This window comes from Phoenix dactylifera, chromosome 14, assembly GCF_051530095.1.
Source record: "Phoenix dactylifera cultivar Ajwa chromosome 14, Ajwa_hap1_PhDact_Kaust_v1.1, whole genome shotgun sequence".
NCBI classification, from domain to species: domain Eukaryota; kingdom Viridiplantae; phylum Streptophyta; class Magnoliopsida; order Arecales; family Arecaceae; genus Phoenix; species Phoenix dactylifera.
The window spans coordinates 27526831-27554613 of record NC_143203.1 but is presented as its reverse complement, the minus strand read 5'-3'; the positions used below and the strand labels follow the sequence as shown (position 1 = coordinate 27554613).

General features: G+C 36.5%; 3 protein-coding genes across 7 annotated transcripts; 2 read left to right on the top strand and 1 right to left on the bottom strand.

Moving 5' to 3' along the window:
- The first annotated feature begins 341 nt into the window (after nt 1-341).
- On the top strand, nt 342-10765 carry LOC103697429 (S-adenosyl-L-methionine-dependent methyltransferases superfamily protein). The gene is made up of 9 exons (XM_008779279.5): nt 342-1177; nt 1439-1588; nt 1679-1949; nt 4279-4389; nt 5484-5643; nt 6722-6979; nt 9006-9128; nt 9744-9821; nt 10279-10765. The coding sequence occupies exons 1-9, from the start codon at nt 497-499 to the stop codon at nt 10484-10486; spliced, it is 2040 nt and encodes a 679-aa protein (XP_008777501.3). The 5' UTR covers nt 342-496; the 3' UTR covers nt 10487-10765.
- A 2470-nt stretch (nt 10766-13235) lies between these two features.
- On the top strand, nt 13236-20414 carry LOC120112735 (cytochrome-c oxidase/ electron carrier). 2 transcript variants are annotated; one of them, XM_039132494.2, is made up of 3 exons: nt 13236-13377; nt 19905-20061; nt 20143-20414. In XM_039132494.2, the coding sequence occupies exons 2-3, from the start codon at nt 19906-19908 to the stop codon at nt 20188-20190; spliced, it is 204 nt and encodes a 67-aa protein (XP_038988422.2). In that variant the 5' UTR covers nt 13236-13377; nt 19905; the 3' UTR covers nt 20191-20414. The 2 variants fall into 2 exon arrangements, with proteins under 2 accessions (XP_038988422.2, XP_038988423.2); XM_039132495.3 differs by having other exon boundaries at nt 13266-13401.
- A 313-nt stretch (nt 20415-20727) lies between these two features.
- HESO1 (Nucleotidyltransferase family protein) lies at nt 20728-26839 on the bottom strand. 4 transcript variants are annotated; one of them, XM_039132493.2, is made up of 9 exons: nt 26665-26839; nt 24910-25088; nt 24102-24263; nt 22947-23125; nt 22767-22862; nt 22562-22631; nt 22224-22354; nt 21564-21674; nt 20728-21290 (listed from the first exon to the last, which is right to left on the bottom strand). In XM_039132493.2, the coding sequence occupies exons 2-9, from the start codon at nt 25070-25072 to the stop codon at nt 20889-20891; spliced, it is 1314 nt and encodes a 437-aa protein (XP_038988421.1). In that variant the 5' UTR covers nt 25073-25088; nt 26665-26839; the 3' UTR covers nt 20728-20888. The 4 variants fall into 4 exon arrangements, with proteins under 4 accessions (XP_038988421.1, XP_088566596.1, XP_038988420.1 ...); XM_088710470.1 differs by having other exon boundaries at nt 26516-26835; XM_039132492.2 differs by having other exon boundaries at nt 24102-24266; nt 26665-26805.
- Between the last annotated feature and the right edge of the window lie 944 nt (nt 26840-27783).

Genomic DNA, 27783 nt, shown 5'->3' with positions numbered 1-27783 from the left:
AGGTTCTTTTACTATAAGTTTTTGAAGCCTCTATAGCTTCATAGTTTATATCCGACTTCAAATTCTTAAGCTTTCTGGTCTCTAAACCAAATATTTATTTTAAAAGTTCAATGGCCTTTATCGATATGAATATTATATGTATGGAAGATTTATCAATAAATAGAGTTTTTAGATTTTGAGATACCCAAAAAAAAAATTGATAAAAAAGAATTGAAACGATTTTAAAAATAATTTTTAGTTATTAGATCATTTATGGCGAATGATCATCCATGCGCGCGTGTGTATATGCATGCATGCATGTATGGATGGATATATATTAAATACGAAACCGAAAAGCAAGTAGCAATTTCAGGCTAATGCTACTTGACAGGAGAGCGGGTGAAAAACAAGGTCGAGCTTCACCGACATCTCGCTTCCCTTAACTAGCAAGCAAACAAAAAAGCCTCTCCTCTCGCGCCGGTGAAGTTCCCTGCCGGGAATAGCGCAAGAAAGAAGCATGAAAGCTCTCGGCTACGGCGATCTCCTCAAGAGCCCGCTCTTTTTTAGGATCTCCGTCATCGTCCTCGCCTGCGTCGCCTTCTTCTACCTCGGCAAGCACTGGTCCGACGGCTACCCCCAGCTCGTCTTCTACACCAACACGGATGGCAGCGCTCGCCGCCCTTTCGCCCCCTTCGTCGCCATCTCCCCCAACAGCAACCTCACCGTCGACCTCGCCGCTCTCATCTCCGCCGCCCAGACAGTCCCGCCTCATGCGACTCCGGCCCCTGCTCTCCACTCCCCTCCTCCCCCTCCTCCGCCACCGCCGCCGCCTCCGCCTCCGCCGCCGGAGAGGTTCGGGATCGTGGACAAGAACGGGGCTATGAGGGACGACTTCGAGGTCGGGGAGTTCGATCCGGATCTGGTGGAGAGCTGGGACGATGGGGCGGCGAGGAACGAGATGAGCGAGGGGAGTGGCGGGGCTAGGGTCGGGGTCAAGAAGTTTCGTCTATGTCCGGCTACTATGAGGGAGTACATTCCTTGCATGGATAACGAGGAGGCGATCAAGAAGCTGAAGTCGATCGAGAGGGGGGAGAAGTTTGAGCGGCATTGTCCTGAGGAGGGGAAGGGTTTGAATTGTTTGGTTCCGGCTCCCAGGAAATACAAGACTCCAATTCCGTGGCCAAGAAGCAGAGATGAGGTTTTCCTTTCTTGAATCACTATTTTATTTCTTAATTTTCAAACTGCTCGTTCTAAGTATTGCCCGTCTAGATTCCTTTTTTGCCTCTTCTTTCAAGAAAAAATCTCTTTTGGTCACTCATTGTGAATATCTACTGAAGTTGTTGTTTTTGAGTAACTTTACCGCATCTAGATAACACCAGTTACATGGCATGGCATCAAAGCGATGACGAGGTCTTGTTCAGAGAGAGGTTCTTATGTTGCTGGTGATATATTATTACAGGTATGGTATAGCAATGTACCACATACACGCTTGGTGGAAGATAAGGGAGGGCAAAATTGGATTACAAGGGTTAAAGATAAATTCAGATTTCCTGGCGGTGGAACCCAGTTTATACATGGAGCAAATCAATATTTGGATCAAATTTCTAAGGTTTCTTGATTTTCTTAGACATCAAATCTCGGACATGTGCATATCTCAGCTGTCCATCCAACTGTGGCGTCTTACTTCCTATTTGTGCAGATGATTCCAGATATTGCATTTGGTTACCATACAAGAGTTGCCCTCGATGTTGGATGTGGCGTGGCAAGTTTTGGTGCATTTCTGCTTTCACGAAACGTGATTACCTTGTCAGTAGCTCCAAAAGATGTTCATGAAAATCAGATACAATTTGCTCTTGAACGTGGTATACCTGCAATGATAGCTGCTTTTGCGACACATCGGCTGTTGTATCCAAGCCAGGCATTTGATCTAATACACTGTTCAAGATGTCGAATAAATTGGACCCGTGATGGTAAGTCATTCACTATTTTCCACTAAACTGACCTTCTGGTATTCTTGAATATATCATGAATGGATCATCAAACACAAGCAACAATGTAATTATTGTCCTTATTCTTCACATATTCACTGTGTTCTTTGAATTTGTTTATGCACTCTCCCAGACACTCCAGAATTGCTTCATTTTCTTTGCAAATTTTCAGGAAATATTCCATTACATTTCTCATCAAGTTCCATGATGTCCGCAATTCTTCTTGTGATGAGCGTACAACTTTCCTTTCCTGCTTAACCACATAATATTAAATAATGCATTAGGTCCTTAGATGTTTCTAAAATGATTGTTCAAGAATTGCATTGTGAGGATAATGCCGTATTTGGTTTAAACCCTGCACTTTTTAGTGGCATTTCTTTTGGATGAATAACTGAATATACTTATTTTTGCAAGTACATAACTTTCTTAAGCGACAGTGTTTAATATAATCTCTCTGTGTGTGAGAGAGAGATTATTGATCATGTAAGGACAAGCAAATGCTTCAAATTGCATATCTATATGACTGCTCATTTTCATGGATCCAGAGGTAAGAACATCTATTAAGAGTAACTCTTGATTTCTTTTTTCCCTCTTAAACAGGATTGAAGCCACTGGGAAACAATGCCCAAAACTTAGATCATCCTGAAACAACTATAAGGGAAGCAAGTGTGTAGAATATCAAGACCAATTCTAGGCTATACATGTAATAAGCCAAGTATATGATTAATAATCAGATCATATCAATTATGATCTATGAACATTTAGCATAAGTATTAATGAGGATAAGAGAAAGGCACAAAGATTTAAACTATTACAGGAAAAGTTGTTAACTGATTGATTAAAACAATAGATAAGATGGATAAAAAGGAATAATCATGAAGCTTTCCTGGTTGCACCTTGTATTTGAAAGTGGATCTGAGTAGATGGAAGAAGGCCATCAAAACCCCTATTATGAAGACGTGAGTTGATCAAGGTTGGTTTCTCTGATGTAGAAGAAACTTAAAAGAGAGGAAAAACTATAATCTGGGGGATGAGGGGATGATAGAAAGCACGAGACGAGATGTGTGAATAATACATAGCTTAGCATGGTCGTACAGCAGGGTTAAATTTTTATAGAAGCAGGAAGGAATTTAAATAAGCTCATAAAAGGAAAATGCATACTCAAATGGAGTATAGTTGAGTAAATTAAGAAATTTAATGTCAGAATATCATACTTTGTTATTAAAATATTAGTAAGACTGATTAAACTTGATAGGAGATTGCAGAATTTTTAATGGTTTTGATTAAAACTCAGCCAAAAATTTACAAGCCAATTTTGTAATTTGAAATAAGGTTGACTGGATCTTTTTAATTTAGAATAAGATTGATAAGGAAGTGGTTGAGGTAGATTTAAGGTTTCAGTCTTGACTAGAGGTTTTATAGAAAAAGAAAAAAATAAGAGTAAATTGTATAATGTGGAGTACTAATAATACTACTATTGGGACTGTTGGGCTTTCTGCAGGGACCTTAAATTATTATAGGACATCTAATAAAGTATAAAACCTGCTACCTGCCACCCTATTCTACCATATTAAATTTTACTAATCCTTTCTTTACCAGGAAAAAAAACTTTAGTATTTCTTCGAGATCGAAAAAGCTTTCTTGACCTATTAGAGTACTTAGCCCAGGAAATGCTCTTTGAGTTTCCTTTCATGATCCCTTCTTCTAATTTAGGTTCAGAGAATCAGAGCTTTTCATTATAAAATTTAGATTAGACTTGATAAGGCATCAATCATTTGTATCAATAATCCAGATTTTTTTTTTTGATGATCAAAGGTTATCTGAGTAAATTGGGTCCAATATGCTTTAGTCTCTGTAAGGTCCCTTGGAACTCAAGTTCAACAGGTCTGTGGTATCATAATTCACCATGTTCTTCTTGCTTATTTAGGATAGTCCATTTTCTGATAGATTGTGTGCTCCGAAACCATTCATAGTACATTTGAGATGAGTCATCTGAAAAGCTTGTGATTTATGGGATCAAAATGCATTTGTTCTTTTCGGTTGGTGTGCTTGAATGTTGTGAGATTTCTCCATTGATTAGGATTTATGGAACTTCTATAGTGAAGCATTTTTAGCATTTAAGAATCCTCATTGCTCCAGCAGAAGCCCATCTTATACACAAATGAATGTATGTGTGTATATTATATGTGTGTCTGTATATGTACACGCACAAACACTGCAATATATTGTATGTGATCACAATCTTATTGTCTGAATTGTCGATGTTCACTTTAGCTTCACCATACTGATCAGTTGCCCACTTGTGGTGAAGATGGAATCTTGCTTCTTGAGGTTAACAGGATGCTCAGAGCTGGAGGATATTTTGCCTGGGCAGCACAACCAGTTTATAAACATGAAGAGAGCCAACACGAGGCATGGAAAGGTATTCTTTTCCAGAATTGTTGACTAAGGGAAATCCATTTATGGGTTCTGGTACATCTTTAGTGTTCTATGTGGATTACAAGCTGATTTGGAAGTTTTTGCACTTATTACTTTGCTTATGCTTGCAAGCTCTTATATGTCATCTTTAATTATGAATTAGAGTTGATCTTCACCATATCTAGTTAAACTGACTTATTATCTCATTCTATTTGCATGCATAGCAGAAGCTAAACACTTCGAAGTTCGAACTGTTTTTATTCTCAATTTGATCAAAAGTATGAATCATTGCTATATAGCGTGAGAAATGATTTTTTTAAATTAAAATTTTTTCGTTTTTTTTTATTTTTTTCTTTCCAATGCACCTACTTTCTAAAAGGTTGTGTTTAACTGTGAAAGCATCATTGCATATCTTAAATCAGTCCGTTACTTTCCTATCATTCGTGATCCAGTGTGCCTTAGAACAGTTTGTGGTGCTTATACCATTTTCTTGCTCAAATTAATGTGGATATGTCTGAAAAAAGAAGAATTAAATGGAGATAATCTGAATATCATGAGTTCAGAAGAGTGGAGAATTAAATGGAGATCATCTGAATATCATGCTGTTGAACTCGTTATGACTCTCAGAAATTTCACTTTAAGTGTTTTTGAGTAATAACTTGACTTGAATTTGTAGTGTGCTAATTATTGTTTTTGATATACTTACAACTCTTCTATTTAGAGATGAAAATATTTTCCAGCGTGATTTGATTATTGCTCCAAATTTCATAGCAAACTAATGTATCCATCTTTTGGCTCCTTAAAAGTCTTATTTCTAGCTTTTCTTATGAACAACCGTAGAAAGTTACTCTCTCAGGGTTTTGAAAAGGATATGAATAAGATACTGCAATTTCAAAGTTAATTGTCATAACAATACAATTATGTTACTATATTTCCCATTTGTAAATTGTCATAACCAGCATTTTGCCATATATACCTTGAGAACCAGTAATTTCCATTTGCTCATTTATTTTTTTGTCCTGCATAAACCTTCCCCACCCCACCCTTTTTCCCCCTTTCCCTCTTGCCTGCAATGCTGACATTTGGATCCATATACAGAGATGGAGGATCTTACAGCTCGGATTTGTTGGGAGCTTGTGAAGAAGGAGGGATATATTGCTATATGGCGGAAGCCTTTAAATAACACATGCTATAACAAGCGAGATTCTAGAGTTCAACCTCCACTATGCAATGCAGAGGATGACCCAGATAATGTTTGGTATCTCCAATACTCTTCAGTTTATATTGTTGCTTAATGAGAGGTTCAAAAAGCAACATCGCTATGAATGCTTGGCTGCCACAAGCCAGCGCTCATTAAAAAAAAATGAAAAAGAAAAAGAGGAAAAAGTTCAAGAATAATCAACCATTCTGTTTATAGATCCTCTTTTTTGTTGAAAATTCCTAAAAGGGTATTATAAAAGCTTCTTGTGTGCATTCCTAGCTTCTATGGCATTTATGTGCAACGTGCCATGCGATATCCCTCTTGAGCATTCCTATAAAACTCAATTATTACCCTGTTCTTCTGTGGGCTATACATTTTATTTACCGTTAATAGATACCTGTCTTGTTAAAAGGCTGTTATTTCCTGTGGTTGATTAGGATTATGGCTGGTTTTCTTAACTATACTATGTTTAAATGATGTGCTGTGAGAATCTCCAAATAAAGATGTAAATGATGGTGGTTGTGTTTGGTGCATTTGCATGTGATAGAAGATCATCATTTTTTGTGATTTTTTATGTTTTTCTTCTATAATGAAACTTATAATTTTACAGAAAATAGTTTTGAGAACATTATGAAAATCGAAAAGGTACCTCAATCATAGAACCAAATTTTTTATTATAATTTCTCCAAGTCCACGAATCATTCTTTCCCTCTTTCTCATCTTATTTGTTACTTTTGAAGTTTTAACCTCTCGCTTTTTTTTTGGCTAACTAAATACCACTTGCTCCTAAAAGTTTCAATTTTGTTTATATTAAATTATATATGAAAGCAGGAAAAGATATACACAAATTAAATATTAGTGTAATTTAATGCATGCAAAAAACTTCGGAATGTAGCCATAGATCTTAGTGCAACATTCTATGCTTCCTGAGGTATTTGATAGTTGTAGTGATTCTTCAAAGCTCTTGGAGAAAAACATCTTGGCATTTATAGGACTGCTTGACAGCCCTTAATTTAACTAGAGACTTCAGTTTGTTCATTTTTGTTAAACTTGTCTTGTGCATATCCTTTTCAATGCATTTATTTATCTTCAAGTTAGTTTGCTTGGTCTGTAAGTGGTTCCATGCTCGCTGCAGGTATGTTAACTTAAAAACATGCATCAGCCGACTTCCTGAGAATGGCTATGGAGCGAATATTCCACCATGGCCTGCTCGCCTGCATGAGCCACCACAAAGGCTTCGAGCTGTTCAAATGGATGCTGATGAAGCAAAAAATGAACTCTTCATGGCAGAATCTAGGTTCTGGAATGACATCGTTGCAAGCTATGTCCGTGCTTTCCACTGGAAAAAATTAAAGTTCCGAAATGTGATGGACATGAGAGCTGGATTTGGAGGGTAAGTATTTTTACACCTTTCATCCTTCTTTCTAGAAGCATTATTTGGACTCCTTGTTTTAGGTATCTTCAGGCGTTGCTCAGCAACTTATATAAAAACTAATACAGGGACACATTCATATTCAAGATTATAACTGATAAAAAGGAAGTATTTATCCAGAAGGAATTATATATGTAATTTATTAAAATATCATGCCTATTATACATTCTTTTCTAAATACAGCTGAAGATACACATGAATTAACATTAAAACTGAGATGAAACATGTTTAAATATTTGATGACATATAGGCCAAGGTAAGATGTTTAAGGAGATCGTGTAGGCTACATCTTGGATAGGAATCAAATCCAAAATTTGATCCATCTAGCCAACTTCTAACTGATAGAATGAGGCTTACTGTCTATGCTATGTTTATGACGTTGGAAATATTCTAGATCATGGAATCTGGTTTCTGTTACTGTGCATGGTACAGTGTCTATAGAACAAATTAATTTTAATATTTTAAAACATGTAGGAGACAGTATCAATTGTAAGAACTACTTCTGACAAATCCGACTTGCAGCAAAGTTGCATTAGGGGTCAGTATTGAGTTTAGACTTTACAGGTCATGGATGCTGAGCTATTGTTTACCAAGTTGTGATCTCTTTCACTATGTTTTTGGCAAATCATTACCTGTTGTTTGATGGCACTAGACAAGGGTTGATATGGTTTGAAATTATGAAGTGATGTTCTCTGGGACAAAGGTCCAAAACTTAGTTGGGTCAACATAAGACACATCGATTGCTACTTTTGTGGAAATACATAAACTATGAAGGATGCCATCAGAGTTAAGCAATCGAAGATTCATAATTATATTTTTTTAATCTTGTTTCTATTATAAAAATGGAACTAGAAATAGATAAGGATATTTCTGCAAGGATTAAAGCAAGCTGCATTAAGCGCAGATGCTTCATCCAAGTGCTACATATAGTTGAATGCAATTGTTACTTAAGGAGAATCTAATCAAACCATTTCTAAAACTAACCATTTTCCATTGGCCATAATGCTGGATGGGAAGAAAAGTAGAAAATACAAGTATCAGCTTAACATAGTTGTGGTGCTCTGTTATATGGTTGGTAATGTTAGCAAGAGAGTTGCGGTGTTGGTCCAATTTTAGGTTTCTGCTTATTTTTCCTCTGTTCTTTACATTTGCCTATATTTGAAGGTTACAGTTTATGCTTGACATATAGTATATTTACTCATCCCAAAATTTCTACCTGTGCGCTTTCAGTTGTAATTACAAATAGAATACTTCTAACTAAAACTGACATGGTGCTTAGTTAAGCAACTCTGGTTTGTATTATTATATTAAGATCTTTCATTGTCTGGGAATGTGATCTTCTATATCAACTGATTTGAATTGATCTTGCATATAGAGAAGTTTATCTTTTGCAATGATCTATCTGATGGTTCATTTGGTACTTTTGTTATGAACCTGGATCATGTGGTAGGTCTGAAACCTCTTATTTGAGTAATATTGAAAAGATTCAATTAGATGGCAATATGGCATGTTTATTTGAAAAAAGGTTAATTATAATGGACTACTCATTTGAAATAAAAAATTAATTTATGAGCACTATGGCCACAAGTGAAATCATTTGTTGATATGTTGAGATGCATATTGTTAGCAGGGGGTGAACTTGGTTCATCATCTGTGGTTTTGTGAATATATTCTGATGAGGGCGGAGCTTTTCTTTGTTATATTATGACCTGAAGCAGACCTCTATATTTTTCTTTCTTCCGCTTTTCTTTGGTTTGTATGGTAGATTTCTTCCTTATAGTTGCTTCTCTATGTTCTTCTTTTGTCTTTTGTTCCACATCTTATCTTACTATTTGGAGAACTACATTACTTTTCGCTTTACCAATAAGAGAAAAATGGGAAACTATTTTTTCTTTTGCTTATGTATACCTCACAATTCTTTTCCAGTCATATGATGCTGCTAGTTTTGGCATTCCTTTGTTATGACCATCCATTATTTATATGGCAGGTTTGCATCTGCGCTAATTGATCAACAGATTGATAGTTGGGTGATGAATGTTGTCCCTATTAGCGAACCGAATACATTGCCTGTAATATACGATCGTGGACTTATAGGAGTGACCCATGACTGGTATGTTCTGTTAACCATTTTATCTATAATATTGAGAGTTAGTTGCTGAGGGATTTTAGTTTTGCATGTTAAATATTAGAAACTTCAAACTGTTGCTTTGTGTGGCTGTATTTGGAAGCATTTATTAGCTTGTAATTTAATGTATGATTTGTATTACTGCTCCATTTCCATTATTTAGCTGGGCATGCTAGCATTACTTTTACCTCAATGAAAAATCTCCACTTGCCCTGGATCTCAGCTATTATCAAATTATTTAATCGGTCTATACCTTGATTATGTGGTTACGAAAGTTAATCTAGTCATTTAGGCAACTAGCATAAATACCCACCACCCCTGATTCAGCATTTTCTTGTGTTAAAAAGAATATACTTACCTATGCAAGTGTTCTATCCAATATTGATTTGAACAGCTATAGGTGTTTTTGCAGTTCAAACAGCTCATAAGAAGAGCTGTTGCTTCTTCACTAATGATTTTAGCCATTTTTTTCTTTTGCTCTGCTGTAACACCTATCAATGCCAATCATTATTCAAGTAATTGCAAAATTATTATTGTAGTCTTCTTAACTCCACCCCGCGCGCTGCTTCCCCCAAAGTATACTAAGACTTTCTTCTACAGGTGTGAACCATTTGATACATATCCAAGAACTTATGATCTATTGCATGCATTTGGCCTGTTCTCAAAAGAGCAGAAAAGGTAATTTGTCCTTTCACAGCAAGAAAGTTTAATTTATATGATCATAGAGTGATTTTCATGTTACTTTCGGGTTGTGTTCCCTTGCACTATTTTGTTTACTTATTTTGTCTGCTTCTATCTGCATCAAAATCTTATTAGTTCAGAGCTAAAACTTTCCGAGCAATTAAAAAAAAAAAACAGTTCAGTGTATTCTAGCTGAAAATGCGGTGATCCATGGTTGGCAACTGTTGTCATAATAGGTATTCCATGGACCTCTAGATTTGGTCAAAATCATGTCGTTGCAAATTAGTTTGTCTGATCAGTGGTATGGAGCTGGTCCTGGTGAATATGGATTGCTCTAGAGACTTGAGAGCACAGAAGATAACCTTTTACCGTAGTAGAGGATTAGGTAACATGGCGGTCTTTTTCAGTTGAGAAATCCTGCTCATAATTGTACTAATCCCTCTTCTACTCGCAGGTGTAATATATCTGTCATCTTGCTGGAGATGGATCGCATACTGAGGCCTGGTGGGCATGCTTATATTCGAGATTCAAAATTCATCATTGTTGAGATTCAAGAAATCACAGAGGCCATGGGATGGAGAACTCGGCTGTGGGACACAGCTGAAGGCCCACATGCAAGTAGGAAAATACTGATATGCCAGAAAAGGTTGTTGCGATCTTAAATCTCACGCAGCTTGTACTGATCAGCTTTAGGCCCGGACTGGCGCCTCATTGAGGACATCCACTCGGTATGTGGGCTAACTGGATGTAGAGCATGCACTTTATTGGCCTGGAAGGGGTTGATGTTGTTGTATATAGCAATTATAAATTCATTACTGCTGGATTCCAAGTAGGATCATCACCAGATCTTTTTTGTTTGTTTCATCAAATTCACGGTCTCAATTGTAATAAATTGAGATGAGTCGGTTGCAAGGAATAATTTTGATGCAGATTTGTTTTCAGAGTGAATTCCCTACAGGTATTTTGGCTTTTCTCAAATTATATATTCAAGAGCCAAGTTAGTGTTTGTGAGCGTGATGCGGATAACATCAATAACTTGTGGGAATTAGTTGGCAGTGAGAACAAAAGGTACAGGTGATGAACTGGGTTTTGTGTTAGCTTCATCTGTTGTATTGGTCTAGGCTGTAACCTGCTTATTTGCATGATAGGTAGAGCTGTATTGTCTGCACAGCTCTGCCACTAGCATCATGCAGTCACAATATGTGATTTTAATATTCGAATTTAAATTTTGAAAAGTGATTTTTTTTGCATGAATACCCTCCTAAATATCGAATTTTGTATGAATATTCTTTCAAAATTGATATTTACATGTATACTTTCATAAAATACTTGTTTTTGCTATTCTATCTTTTTTTTATCTATGTTTTTGCATATGTACCTATGCTATCTAACACTATTAAAAATTATAGTTTCAAATTAAAATGACTAAAATATCTTTAATGGGTAAATGTGTAAAAAGAAATATTTATAAGGCGAGCACGATGGGAGATAAAAAAGTAATTTTAAAATTTTATTTTGTTTTTAATTAAAATAAATATGGTTTTTATTAACCGTGTTAAAAGAACTGTTATATTAGAGGCATTTATGTAAAAATAATATTTTATAAGGATAAAGAAATATTATAAATTTTAAGAGGAATTCACGTAAATAGCTTTTATTGGCGGTTCTCATGTAAGCAAGTTGTGGCCAATAAATAAACTAAAAAAAATTATTGATTAAATTATTTATTTAAAATATTATTAAAAATTTGACAATATTTTTAAGATTACTTCTAATTGAATATAACAATTTTTTTGCTATCGTTTTTCAAAATAATTTTTCCATCAATCAAACATGATAAAATTTATTTGCAATTATTTTTTTGGATATATGATTTACAGAAATCGTTAAGTTATCTCGTAATATAACATACACCAATCAAATAAACTTTTAGGTATTATCCACTGAGCTTTTGGTAGTAAAAATTATGTCATTCCATAGTTATAGAAAATTTTTGAATAGACAATAAATTCATTCATCTCCAAAATAGGTTTTTCTCCTTACTATGTCTATATGTACCTCATATTTACCAACTGTTTTCAAAGCTTTTTCTGTAGTATATTTGGCTTTTTCTTCCTTTTTCTTTCATCCCTTAGCAAGAAACTTGAAGATCAATCATAAGCTATGGTCAAAGACCTCAACTATCATTATTAATTATATCATTAGGACCGAAAAGGGTGAACTTACCATGCCACTGCTAGATAAATATTTTTGAAATGAGAGACTTAATCTGTGAAGAAAGACACATGGTGCATGTCTTTTAATGCAACCCCTCAATCTATAGCGGCTCCGGAAGCAAGAAAGACAACCACGCTGCTCTGAAGAAAGCCTTAAAGCATTTGATTCTTAGAATCCTAATTCGTCGTTGATCCGACGATTCATGAACACTAAATCAAGAAAATAAAGAAGCAAGTGAGAAAGATCAAAAATTTACATAAGCTGTCTTGAGATATGATGGGAAAATAGAGCCGATCGCTTCTCTCTCTCCCTCTCCCTCTCTCCCAACTCTCTCTAAATAGCAAATATGTAGTTCTAAGATTTTGGAGGAGGGTTCACCTTGAGAGTCGGAATGAAGTACGCCAAAGTCGCCGGACATTGAAGAGATGCATGATCTAGGGTTTTGCACAACCAAAGGGTGAGACTGATTGCGATTTGCAATGGCCAAGAAAAATTGGCAAATCTACTGCAACTAAGTCTGCTGTCTGGGAGAGAGAGTAATGGCCGACGGAAATTTGCCGATTTTGGATGGTCAGATGGGTTGGGACTCGAGATGGTTGGACAGAAAAGGGGAAGAGTCAAAGAGATGAAGCTTAGTAGAAAATAATCGAAATGGTGGAGATTAGAGAGTGGAGACCGAATACCTAAGAGTTAATACTCGACTCTTAACTCATAAGAGTCACATATGGGCCACGGCTTAAGGACCTAGCTGGCTTGTTAGGCTTGCACACCTGTGGCCCGCGAGTGCAAAGAGTTTAACAGGTTTGGATCAATCGGGTCTGGATGGGTCGTAGGGTTGGAAATCCAAAATTATTCAAATTTTAAATAGATCGAGTCGGCTTGGGTCCGCCAGAATTCAGAAAATTTAGACTCGGCCCAAAAATAGAATGGATCCAATTTTAAAACCCAACCTAATCCACGGGTCCTTTAAATCAGGTTGGAGCGAATTGAATCGGATTGGGTCACGGGCCAATCCAAGCTATTTGCGCGCTAGTTAGCGCCGGTAGAGTGGACTCGCTTTTCCGTGCCCCGCCCAAACCGAGTTATTAAATCTTTGACTAGTTTCAACGTGATTTTGTATATCGCCAAACCAACGGTCACGACACCGTTCATCGAGAATAATCTCGGAGTCGGTCCAGATGATATGTTCTTGAGAGCCTTAGGATGGCCGGTAATAAAACAAAGAGAGGACTGGCGAGTGGTGGAGGAATGCCATCAATCCAACTATCCAAGTCTCAAGGGTTCTCCTCTCTCTCTCTCTCTCTCTCTGGTCGTAAGGGTCGTCTCCGCTCTCCAAGTAAACTTCTTACTCCAAACGCCAGTAAGCTAGGGTTTCGAGATCCATAGATCTGGGCGCTTTTTGGGCTTTTACTTACTTTTTGTAATTTCTTTTCACATGGCTTATGAATTCTGTTATTTCCTTCCTCTTTGATGCCGTTGATACCTATGAATTTATTAAGGTCGGCGATCTGTCTCATGGCGAATGATTGATTTGTTTGGACTCCAAATTAGGGGTTGAGGACCAAGGAGAATACAAACAAACTTTAGGGTTCTATTTTGCTCTGTGATGTATTCCTGTGATATGATATGCGATATTGTATATCTCGCCTAAACTAGAAAGATGAAAGTTGGACAGATTCCAACCTTGCATGGCCTTAATCTGGAGGACTCTAGACTCTTATGGACGCTTCCTCCTTCCTTTGCTAATTACATGATTAAATAAATACCTCCTGGTGATCGAAGAAGTAGTTAAATAGGCATGCTATGCAAACTGTTGAGTCAGTCATGAATTTTCTTGGGTACGATCCAAACTTATACTTAGCTTTGACAAGCGCAGCTGTTTATGTTAACAATATCATCTGTACTGCTAGTAGTTTGACAGTATGGGATTACAATTGTTTTCTGCTGATAGACTGACATCCCTGCCCTTTTAATTTGTTCTCTAATTTAAAGGGAGTAACATCCCTTGTATGATAGAATGCATGCTAATTTGCAAAATTTTTTTTTGGTCACTGTGTTTGGTGAGTTTTGCTTGTTGAACTCATTTTCTTCTGTTTTCAGATAATCAGAATTCTGCACAAAGAAGGACTTATCTCTAGTGCTTCGTTGTCTCTAAAGTTTAAAGTGGCACTTCTTGTATTCCATGAACAGCAGAGAAAAAAACTAGTTTTCCCTATCGTGCATTTATTGCATGTATTGAGTTACCAGTTTGCACATTCCAAGATTATGTTGAAATAGCGGTCATCTTTGTGCTCTCAGTCAAGTTCATTTTTGACTTTATGATGCCATTAGTTGCCTTTCCATGGAACATATTCACGATCACATGTACAAGTGCATTACCTGATCTCTCCTTAACCTCTGCATCTTTTTTGAGGATTTTCACTTTTTTTTTTAAATTCCTCATCTTAGCTTCCTTAGAATTTCTATTCCCTGTTGATGCTAGCTGCCAGCCTTGTTTTGGAATGCATCTTGGTTGATACCTGTGACGGTTTGCTATATACCCGCCAAACTCGCCATTGGTTTCTTTTGAGCCTCCATCTTCCATGCATACTTCCTGATGCCAGCTGTCTACCTACATGCTCATCATTTTCTAAATAGAAAAGGAAAGGGCAATTAATGGAGTCTATGCTTTGTCATCATATAAATTTAGTTATTTGGACTTCTATTTTTAGGTTATTCAGGTACATGTTATAGTATAGTGTTAGTTGTATAGCCAAGGCAATCATCTCTTTACTGTTAAGAGACGTATTTCAGTAAAATGAGGATATGTTTAACTCCTAGACTAGAGGTGGCAATGCACCACACATACTAGCTAAAAGAGCTAGTTACTATTGGAGAGCTATTGGCTAGCTAGGACATCTTCTTGTAATAATTTTTCTTATAATTGACTGATAGGTTAGCAGATAATTCACCAGGAGTTGGGCAGGCAAGCAAGCTTTGCATATTGGTTCTAGTCATGTAGTTATTGTTTTTAGGCTTCGAATTTTAACAGTTAGGTATTAGCAATTTGAGAACACAAATCCTACTTAAGAGTCCAATGCTTTAAAAAATCAGACTGTTCATTGAACTGGAAAGATGATAGGGTCATGGGCCACTGGTTCGACCATTGGATCAACAGAATTAGATTGTGACGTCATCATCATATAATGAATTTATGAACTTTAATATAAAAATATTTTATAACTATACATATATAATGCTATATGATAAAATTATATGGTGCTGCAACAATGCATGTTGTGTTTATTATTCGAATACTCTTTCAAAATTTGAATTTTGCATGAATACTCTTTCAAAATTGATATTTGCATGTACACTCTCATAAAATACTTATTTTGCTATTCTATCCTTTTTTATTCTTATTTTTGCATATGTACTTACGCCACTAAATGTCGTTAAAAAATTAATGATTTCAAATTAAAATAACTAAAATACCCTTAATGAGTAGATGTGCAAAAAAATATTTATAAAGCGATTGCGATGGGGGGCAAAAAAATAATTTTAAAATTCCATCTGGTTTTTAATTAAAATAAATATGGTTTTTATTAATGGTATTAGAAAAACCATTATATTAGGGACATTTGTGTAAAAACAATATTTTATGAGGATAGAGAAATAAATATAAATTTTAAGAGGGTATTTACATAAATTTAAATTTTAGAAGGATATTTATGCAAAAAAAAATCCTATTCAAAATAGCTTATATTGGGGGTTCTCATGTAAGTAGGGCGTGGCCAATAAATAAACTAAAAAAATTCATTGATTAAATTATTTATTTAAAAATATTATTAAAAATTTGACATTTATTTAAAGATTACTTTCAGCTGAATATAACAATTTTCTTTTGGTATCATTTTTCAAAATAAGTTTTCCATCAATCAAACATGATAAAATTTATTTACAATTATTTTTTTGGATATATGATTTACAATAATCATTAGATTATCTCGTAATATGACGTACACCAATCAAATAAACTTTTAGGTATTATCCACTGAATTATATGGATATTATATGTTGAAATGTTGAACCTTATCTTGCTTTTAATCCCGCCCCCGCCCCCAACAAAAAAAAGAAAAGAAAAAACCCTATGGTGGCTAGACCATACTCTTTTAGCTCTACAAAGCCCATGGCGATCCAGTTCCTCCGTCCCTTCTCTATTCCACAGCCTGCCAAACGACACTTTCCTTTATCTTTTGAGAGTGAGAGAGAGAGAGAAACCATTTGCAGCAAATTTAGTCCCACACTTCATAGGCCAAAATCAGTCGGGAGTTAGAAGCCACATAAAATGGGTCCCCCGCGGGTACTGTTGAATCATGCTTACTTGGACGGGGTTGTTAGGTGAGCAGGTGGTTCGTGGCCCAGGTCTAGGCCTTTGTTAGCGCTAGGGGTGCAAATGAGTCGAATCAGACTGGATTATGAGTGATCCTGATCTAATCCTTTTTTTTTTGGGTTTTAATTTTAGACCTAGATCTAATCTAATAGAAGATTGGGTCGGTTCCACGGCCACAATTTTTGACCCAACGGGACATTTGGGTTGGATCGGATCTATGTATAACCTGAACCTAACCCAAAAATTTGGATCTTTGGGTCTGGATCTGTTTGTTCAACAACTACATCTTGAAAATTCTCAAAACATTTAAAAATAATTATTAAACAAAAATCTTATTTTATTGGAGCGAGAGGGAATACAAGAATCTTCTGTTTTCGGATAATCAGGATTCTGCACAAAGAAGGACTTATCTCTAGTGCTTCGTTGTCTCTAAAGTTTAAAGTGGCACTTCTTGTATTCCATGAACAGCAGAGAAAAAAACTATTTTTCCCTATCGTGCATTTATTGCATGTATTGAGTTACCAGTTTGCACATTCCAAGATTATGTTGAAATAGTGGTCATCTTTGTGCTCTCAGTCAAGTTCATTTTTGACTTTATGATGCCATTAGTTGTCTTTCCATGGAACATATTCACGATCACATGTACAGGTGCATTACCTGATCTCTCTTTAATTTCTGCATCTTTTTTGAGGATTTTCACATTTTTTTTTTTTAAATTCCTCATCTTAGCTTCCATAGTATTTCTATCCCATGTTGATGCCAGCTGCCAGCCTTGTTTTGGAATGCATCTTGGTTGATACCTGTGACTGTTTGCTATATACCCCCCAAACTCGCCATTGGTTTCTTTTGAGCCTCCCTCTTCCATGCATACTTCCTGATGCCAGCTGTCTACCTACATGCTTATCCTATTCTATTTTTTGAATAGGAAAGGAAAGGGCAATTAATGGAGTCTATGCTTCGTCATCATATAAATTTAGTTATTTGGACTTCTATTTTTAGGTTATTCGGGTACATGTTATACTATAGTGTTAGTTGTATAGCCAAGGAAATCATCTCTTTACTGTTAAGAGACCTATTTCAGTAAAATAAGGATATGTTTAACATGACTCCTAGACTAGAAGTGGCAATGCACCACAGAGACTAGCTAAAAGAGCTAGTTACTATTGGAGAGCTATTGGCTAGCTAGGACATCTTCTTGTAATAATTTTTCTTATAATTGATTGATAAGCTCGCGGATAATTCACCAGGAGTTGGGCAGGCAAGCAAGCTTTGCATATTGGCTCTAGTCATGTAGTTATTGTTTTTAGGCTTAGAATTTTAACAGTTAGGTATTAGCAATTTGAGAACACAAATCCTACTTAAGAGTCCAATGCTTTAAAAAATCAGACTGTTCATTGAACTGGAAAGATGATAGGGTCATGGGCCACTGGTTCGACCATTGGATCAACAGAATTAGATTGTGACGTCATCATCATATAATAAATTTATGAATTATAATATAAAAATATTTTATAACTATACATATATAATTCTATATTATAAAATATATGGTACTGCAACAATACATGTTGCGTCTATTATTCGAATATTCATCACTTAAAAATCTAAGAAAGAAATCAAAAGTTATAATTTTATGTATTTTACAAATAAGGGTATCATATTATCGATGAAGAAACCTATGCCCTAAATGCAAAACTCTTGAGGTTGGCAGGAGAAGAAAGGTTGGGTTGTTGCATAGCCAACAGACCACTGTCCTAGGCTCAAGGTTGAGGCTGTAAGGGTTGAGAGTAGATAGAGAGAGAAAGGGCTCCCAGAGGTCGCCTCCTCTCGCTAGAGTTATCGAGGAAGAAACCTATGCCCTAAACGCAAAACTCCTGATTTCATGAACCCATGTTAGTGTGAATTAAAAAACGCCTGGTTCATCTGAACCTGAAGTGATTTGAACAGATTGTTGGTTCAACCAGTGATGTGCACGGTTTTAACAAAATATTCCGGTTTTATAAATCAAACGGTTCAAATGCTCTATCTAGACCATAGGCGTGGTCAGTTGATGGTTCAACTGGTTCAATCGGCCGGTCCTGTTGGGTTTTTAAAACATGGGTTTTTAAAACTGCTGCATTTACAATTTCTGATCAGAGGCAACACATACTATGAAGTATGAACACATTCACTATACTTTGCTCCTGGAGTATGTGTCTATTTGTGCTTTTATCACGTTCCAGTTTTCAGTTTGCGTCATCAGATCTCAACATACAGTAGCATAAAATGGTCAAAAGTAAAGTTAAAACACATCCGCTAGAAGCATGCGGATGCACTTGCACGTACTCTTGTTCTCTCCCCGCAAGAATATGTAAGCTAGCCTTGTCTCGATTGCTTTGTGGGCGAGAACATCTACAAGAATTTCTGTGATTATGCTTCTGAGCCATCTCTATAACATGAAGTTACATAATTCAAATTCCAGTTTGCTTATACACACAACATGCATGCATATATGCATTCATACATATGTATGCATGTGCATCTAGGTGTGTGCATGTGTTTGTGTATGTGCAAGCATACACACAGCAGACTGTGCGGAGTATTTCCTTTTCCACATTGATAACCAACAAGCAACCTTTTTTTCTTATTGGACCTTGGTTGTTTGCATTTGAAGAGATGTTTTGTGCTTGCTGCGGCCTGTGGGTCTCTGACCATATTCTTTTATTAAATACGTTGATCGAGGTCTCAATAGTTTAGGGGCCATTTTTAGATTAAATACAGGCGGGACATATAAGTAAATACTTGTCTGTATTGCAATAATACTGCTCCCTTGTCGATCTGCTTTCTTTACAATCCTAAAACTAGTTTATTATCTCTCATACAGCCCCTTTGGTTAATTGATATATTTTCAACACTTTCACAGCCTTTCTTTTCATTCATATTACTAATGGCAGCTGATGTTAATCCTACATCGTCACATATTTATCCTGGCCACTTTTCCTCAATCAGATTATTCCAACATTTAGTTTATTATTGTGTAGATGCTGACTGGTTCAATGCTCTAGGTTTATGATGTAGCTCCATTTTTTTTTGTTCTTTAAGTACCTAAAATTTACTGCGAAGAGTGATGGTAACACATTTTCAAAATTCTGTTATGAAGCTGAATTTTGATTTATGTAGCTGCATGCTGAAAAATTATGAACAGCGTCATGGCCTTTTTCGGTGTTGGTACAAACTTAAAGTATGAGCAGTTTCATGGATTAATTGAGGTTCTGGAGTAATATTAAATGTGTGCTTCTTTTTTATCCAACGATTTTTTTTTTTCTTTCTTCTTTTTTTTTTTGGGGTGGGGGGTGCTTTTGGCAGTACACCTAGGTGCATAATTCCGAGATAAAGCTTTATTTATTATTTAGATTCATATCCCCCGAGGCCTATGAAATAAGAACTACATATGCAGAAGGATGGTATTTTGATTTAGGAAATATCTCATCTTTTTGTCCCTTGAGATGCAGGATGACAGAACCACCTTTTGTATCTAGGGAGAGGCTCAAGAAGCATCAGCAATACTTTCAGAACATTCACAAACATACTTACCTGAAAGGACGTTATGATAAAATTACCTCGGTTGCTATCCCCCTTACACTGGCGGCCTCTAGCATATTTCTCATTGTGAGTAAACGTCCGGGCATTGACCTTTTGTTTTATGGTCTCTCATTGTCCTCGTGACCTACTGTTATTTTTAATAAGCAGGGTCGTGGCGTCTACAACATGTCTCTGGGGATAGGGAAGAAAGAATGATCTCTTCTCCATCTTGTTGCGTGACATGGGATAAAGGTTGGGCTTTTAGTTTGTTTCTGGTAATGTTGTCGACAAAGTATAACTTGTTTGGACTTGTTTGCTTGTATTTTTTTTTCTCGAAACCAGCCACAGTTTGAATGAACGTTTCGAATAAGAGTGATGTTGGTGGGCTGTACTGCTACTTTACAAACTTATTTCTGTCAATAGTAGTGTTGTGAAACTTATGTTGGGCCTTTTGTATTATTGGTCAATTGTATTCAAATCTAGGTTTGCAAGTGATTGGCTGCGTTTTCACCAAGAAGATCATATATTCATTCATACACCGTTTTGCTCGAATGAACATATCTACCCGGATGACGAGGCTAGGAGGTGTCTTCACATGTTTCCTTATCCACCCAGGCTACAACGCTACTAACTACGATCAGGCTTTTTCTTTTCTTTTGTGTGTGTGTGTGTGTGTGTGTGTGTGTGTGTGTGTTTGGGGGGGGGGGGGGGGGGGGGGGGTTAACTTTCCAGCAATAATTAAGAAACCATGCGTACCACAAAAAAATAAGGTGCAATCCCTATAAGTGCATCCAGTACATAATCAAAGCTAATCGAAGCCAAAAAGAAAATGACAGCCAATCAGGGTGATCTTATGCCCGTACGATGCAGGGTGACAGCTTCCAGAACTTCAAACAAGTTCCAAAGTTGCCCCATTATCTGTTTGGATGCCGTCGCCTCCAATTCCGCTGGACTTGGACATTGAGAGCTCCTTGCCCTTGCAATGGAACAGTGGAAGATGATGGCGCGTATCTATCCAGTCTCAGAACATTCTGAAATTGATCATGGATTGGCTCACGTGTTGCATAGCCTGAGTATCCAATCCCAGGTTGGTGACTGCGAACGCCATTGGCTGTATGTTGAACATATGTTCTTACCCCTAGCTGTGAACTGATGTGAGGCCTTGTCAAACTAGCAATGAGAGAGTGCCGGTTCGAGATCGTTGGACCAGACGAAAGTTTATGATAAGCATCCATGAATGCATTTGATATTATTCTCAGCTTGTTCGAGCCAACAGCTCTAGCGGCATTATCTGGTTGCTCAAAAGGATCTTCTATCTGACAAAATGACATTTTCTAGTGTTAGTAACCACAAGTAACCGGCAAACCACAAAACACAGATCTTAAATGTTAATTGCCGGTAGGAGCAGATGAGGGAGTGGATTCAGGTGCAGGTATAAGGGAAAGGCGTGTGCACACAAGCATGCATGGCAGCATGTAGGGTGCAAGTTTCTGGCTACTACAGTGAAAATATTTTTGATGCCATGATATATCAGCAGCAACAACTGATACTGGTAGTGCGTGAACGTTTGTCCAAGGAGAGTGTCTTACAAAAATGCTATGGGATTTCCCCATCCATTTGGGATTGCTCCTGATTCTTTCCCATCGGCCTGTATACGCGCAGATGGCATACTCTGATGACAAAGTTTCAATTCTAGAGAACTGCATAAAGAATAACATTGTTAAATTGGTACCCTCATAAGCATGTTCATGGTAGAAAATACAATAATCATGACATAAACAGCACAATGCTACATTTTTTATGCTTCAAAGTACAACACCGCCAAAGGGCATGTAGCCACAGATCCAGCATACAAAGGCATGGAGTGAGCTTTTCTTTTTGTGTGTGTGTAAAATGTTTGATGCAACTCTTTTCATCTAGTTTGATGATCACTGGAAAGTAATCGCAACTTTGGTTGGAAATTATGATTCCTGACACGTAAACTTGGGCATGCATAAAAGTTTCACCCCGCATCTCCAAAGCATAATCTTTAGCTCATGGGGAAAGTGTCCTACTTCTCCCTTACCTCAAGAAAAAAAAAAGAAGAAGAAAAACCTTTGGATAAATCTAATTCAAACAAACATGCGTGGCGAAGAAGTTACAGAAATCCAACAGGCTAGCAGGCTACAGTAAATGTAGCTTATTTAGTTACACCAATCCGCGCCAAGATCATATTAAACTTATATTTGCATATAATATGATGAGGTTACCTTTTCAAAAAAAGAAACGAGGAGTTCAGAAAGTGAGCTTTGGTTTCTCTGTCTGAAACTTTGGGACCTAAACCTTGTTATGTTTGTAGCACACACATCTTCAATGCCTCTCTCGGTAAGGAACCTCATTCCTACATACAAATAGCCATAAACTAATCAACTACTACTTATATGACTTGAACAACCCAACATCAATATTCTGCCTCCCTAGTATTGATGGACATGCAGGACAGTTCCATTCCACAAGCTTAATTCAGACTAAGCTAGCAACCAAGCAACAACAATGTAGAACTTGAATAAGTATAATATGACATGGTGAAACATAATATAATGTGTACCTGAAATATCATCAACAATATTCCCTGCATATATCTCCTTGAGAGGTGGCAAAATTGCAGGCTCACATGTCTGGAAAAAAGAGGCAGCAACACATGTAAGAAATGAAATCTCTGAAATACCTGAAGTCAACAGCAAAACAATTGATGCGAAATTATAAGGCAAAAAAAAATAGAAGGTTCATGGCTGAACAAATGGAAACAAAACCTGAAAATGGAAGATAACCAGCAAACAGAGCGAGAATGAATTTAAAGTTCCTAACTTCGGGTCATTGATATTTTGTGCTTTGGCCCATTCCTTGGTCTGCATGGAATACAATAAAATATTAATTGGAAAGAACAAAGCCAAACAAATCAGAAAGTTGCCTGATGTATAACCAGTGCAGACCAATAAAACCATGTCACGGAAACGCTCATCCATATTGGCAATCCAGAGGAGAATTTTGGACTTGATTTGACCCATATGGTTATCAATGGAGACATCACAAGAAATGCCATGCTTCTTGCTTTCATATATAAGCAGAGGAACTCTAGCATTGGGTATGAACTGCAAATTATGAACAACACCTGTAACAAAGAATGGAAATGAGAAATAACCATCTTCTAGTGGCCGCTTTCTGATAACAAAAGGAGCCAAGTGCAGGATACATATTAGAGCAGCAAGAGGCATGAAAGAGCAAATTCCAAAACTTTAGATTGAAAACAAAATTGCTGCAACATTTTTTAACACTGTTAAAATTAAAAGCTCATAGTGCATAGCCTATACAAATCAACCAAATCTAAGAACTATGATTTAGACACAGGATTGTATTAAAAGAAGACATGAAATTCTCCTCTTCAGCAAGTAAACAACATAACCAAGGACAATATAGTAGCAGAACGTAGCAGCATAATCTTTAGGCCTCGCTACTTCCTTCATGCATGATAGCCTCATATCAGGTGTGACTCAAAAGATATTTGCCTGAATTTACATCTACTTTTTTCCCATTTTATCTTTCTGATATTGCATGAAGCTCATGGATGATGTGACTGAAGAAGTATGAGTGCAAAACAAATACCTTAAACCTTGAGTATGGAGGAGATTAAGTGGGAAGCATGAATCCAAGATCATTCAGAACTTTGGGTTGGATAACGGACCAAAACACTGGCAAAACAGGTTGAGATTGACCTTGCTGTAAACCATAGTTAACTAGGATGGGTTAAACGAGTGATGGCTTGAGAAAGGATCTTACTGGTGGTCAATTATTGATCTCAATTTTGCCTAAATCAGCCCATCAACAGCTCTTATATGGTGCTGATGAAACAGATATAACTCTAAGTCACATGGAACCCATGTGAGCAAATCGTACAAATACAAAATATATTTTTCCTTTTTGTTCTAAGGTACCTTTCTCATTTGCAAAATTAAAGTATTACTTACTGTTATCAACAAAACAAGATATTTTCCAGAACTTGACAAGAACAAGATGGGCAGAATTTAATGGAAAAAAATTAAAGCATCAGTGGAAAAACATAAACAGAAGCAAGAAGTACAAGAAAATACCATTCCTACGCAGAGCTCTCATTATGTCCCGTAGTATATCTTTTTTACGATTTTTACCAGTAGAAATACGGAAATTACTGGACAGTTGAACAGATAAATCCAGATCACCCCATTTTGAATAAAGGTTTGAAGTAAAAGATCCAAACGGCTTCACAACAGCACCTGCTTCAGTGATTAGAAGTTCTCATCAATATAAACCATAAAAATGTATAGCAATATCTCCATTCCTGTATAGCATTTCCAATGATGCAAAATCTAATTCATGATATTACAAAAACTTGAACTTGCAAAGTTCTTTTGAACCACAATATACTGTTGACATAATTAGATGGAAAATAAATTATTTAAACAAAACGGAAAACAAACCACCAACATCATTAGCACTGGGTTTTAATTCACTTTAAGGCCTGTTTGGATAATCTTGCTGGATTCTTAGGATTGGAAATAGGATTTCTAATATAGTTGAATATGAGGCTTGGTCCGGCTCATGTCTCCAGACCTCTCCCAGCCTATTCCCACGGGAGGAAAGAAAAAGACATGCCGAGGTCTTTTTTTCTTCCCTATGGGATTCCGGATAGCCCACTCTCAAGGCATTTCTGTGAATCCTATGAATATAGGCCTGGCATGGCCTATGACTACTTTTTTCCTCCTTGTGGTCCTGTGAATCCTGCTGGATTGCACACAATTATCCAAGCAGGGCCTTAGTGATGTGAAAACAAATGGAGTTAAGGCCAGTAGTAAGCATGAAATGCCTCCTGGTGGCAGAAGAAAATTATGAAAAAAGTATCACAAATTAAGATTCAGTTACCTTCCAAGCTTTCTAGGGATCCAACAAAGGTTGCAAGCTCACGAATGGTATTTAGCCGACTTATTCGATCAGTTTCTGAGGGTTTGATTAAAGAAAGGATGTCTATGAGACAACGCTCCAATACACCATTTTTATCACCATGGCTGAGGTAATAATAAGTCATGGCCGCCACAGCTTAGCTGCTCAAGATAGATAATCCAAACAGGTTAGTAATAAATGGAACCAAGCCTTGATGTGAAAGCCACTTCAATTTTCTAATACTATGCTAGACAAATCAAGATGCATGGCTTGGATGAAAATAATATTGCTAATATAGCCTGTTGCCACTTACATGCAGGAACTACCACATAAAGAAAGCCTGAGTCTAAAAACTTGTTTTAAGCACCAACATAGCCAATTTTTGAGTTGAGTTTAGCATGCAATACTTGGAGAGACATTTGTAAGCATTAATTATAGCCTCAGCTTCTAAGGGACTAAATGGGGTTAAAGGAGGTGATGAACAACATACATGCTCTTATCTCTAGAACAACTCGATGTGATCATAAATAATCTGAATAACATTAATAAATACGATACCAATTACAAGGAGAGATTGCTCTTTTTGCAAAGTTAGGTTTAATATCTACAAGACTTGATGGCTATTTCCTCTATGACCTTATTCACATGTATTGTGCTCGAACTCTACGCTTTTCATTTCAGAAAACAAGATGTTAGTAAAAGGAGGGGGGATTCCTGACAGATTACAGCCTACAAGTTTCAACAGATTATGGCTAATAAAATTCAATACAGAATAGACATTGCCTTATACCATTGCCTCGAATCACTCATTCATGTTACATGCATAAGCATCATGATGCAATCATCATAATCTTCACCAAAGGACGAAGGAAGAAGAGAAGTGATCCCATGTGAAGAGACTTGCTCCAACAGAGGTCAAGGAACACCCATCTATCACATTAGCTGCAAACAAATAGCTTAATGGGGTGCCATAAACCATTATTCCAGCCACCGACGAGAATTGGTGACGAAGAAGGAAGCATTGCAGAGGAACTTAAAAGAGATTTTGCATTGCCCCAGAGCAATCAATTGCAAATTACAAGTTAGAACAGATTACAAAGGCCCATCTCTCTGCATCCCAAAAAAGTTTAACACGAAGGCGTACACATGCAAACTACCGGTATATGAAGTCATGAGTCTTGGACAGGGCAAACTGGGAGGCACAAACATGGGGGTGGATAGGAAAAAATGTGGCTCTACGTGAGCAAATGCAGCAAGACAGATCGCCACGGTAACTTGATCAAACCACCGCCATCATCCTAATTTCTTCTCTTTCTCAATTGTCGGATTTCAAGAAGATCCCGAAGCAAAGAACAGCTTCGTATTTCTAAATGGGAAGGTGTAAGTAGCCACTGAGTGCTGGAACCAAGAAGCAATAAACCATCACGAGATCCTCTCAAGAATCCAAAAAGACCAACCTAATTACCAAGAATCCAACCCTTTTTACCTTTTTCTGATGAAAAATTAAGAATTCAACAGCTAAAGATAGGAAACCGGATAGAAGAAAGAAGAAGAAAACAGAAACATATAGCCAACAGAGGTTAATTACTTGTATTTAGATCTAATATCGCATAAACCCTAGCTTTTTCAGAGCGTCGCGGATCATCCACTCAAAGTAGTTAATCCAAATCCTCTGGCGAAGAAAGACATCAAGAAAGAGATTAGAATTTAGAAGAGGGGAAAGAAGAGGGAGATTACGATTTCGGGAGAGCTGGTCAGGATCGGTCATATAGTCTTCTCCGCTCCCCCGTCCCTTTCCATCTCTCTCCCTCTTTACCGTACTCTCTCCCTCTCCTTTTTACCCTTTTTTTTTTCTTTTTTTAATGAGTAGGAGCGTCGGGAATCACCGAGGATCAGCGAATGAGCGATGGTTGCTTAGTCGAGGAGACTTCCGCCTTTATATCCTTTCCGAGATGCGAGACGCGGGAAAGTAGCCGCCAGTACGAATTGCGCGTCGGGAAGGCAATAAACTGCTTACGTTGACGCCATTGTGGAGATTCTACTTTCTTGTGCTGTTGCTTGCCCGGCAGCCTTAGAGCGTGAAAAAAAAAAAAAAACCTATGCGGAGGCCCGTTTGGAAAATCTTTTGGAGCATCAAAAAATAAATTAAAAAATATTGTTATATAGAATAAAAATATTTGATAAGAATTTTTAAAAAATATTTTATTTTTTTTAAAAAAACTAAAAATAACATTTTGAGAGAAGTTTTATTTGGAATTTTGTAGAAAAATATTTTTAGACCTAGTCGAAAAGCTATTTTTTAATCAAAATATTTATAATAAAATATAACAATTACACAAAATATCCTTTTTAATAATTATTTAACCAATTTTATCGGTTATATTTTATTATTTTTATTATACTATAAATACAATATTATATTACATTATATCATAATATATTGATATATTATTTAAATAATTTAATATTATATTAAATTATTATGCTATAGTATATAATATTATATTAATATATTATAATAATATTATATTATATTATAGTAATATTATGCTATATCATATATTTATGTATTAATATATATTATATTTTATTGTGTTCTGTTGTATAATACTATGTAATGTTTTTTATGGTCATTTTGTCATGTCTAAAGTATTTTCTCAATTTGCTTATCAGATACATGTTAAAGGGATACGATATTCTAGAAATATAATTAATAAACAACAAACAGTTTTTTATAAAAGCTTTACTTTCAAAAGCTCTGCTGTCAATGGCTTTTCTAAATGGGGCCTAAATTTGCAAAAATCAATGGTAGTGATCAGCTGTATGCATGGTTTTGCAGTTCAGGGGTAGGCAATA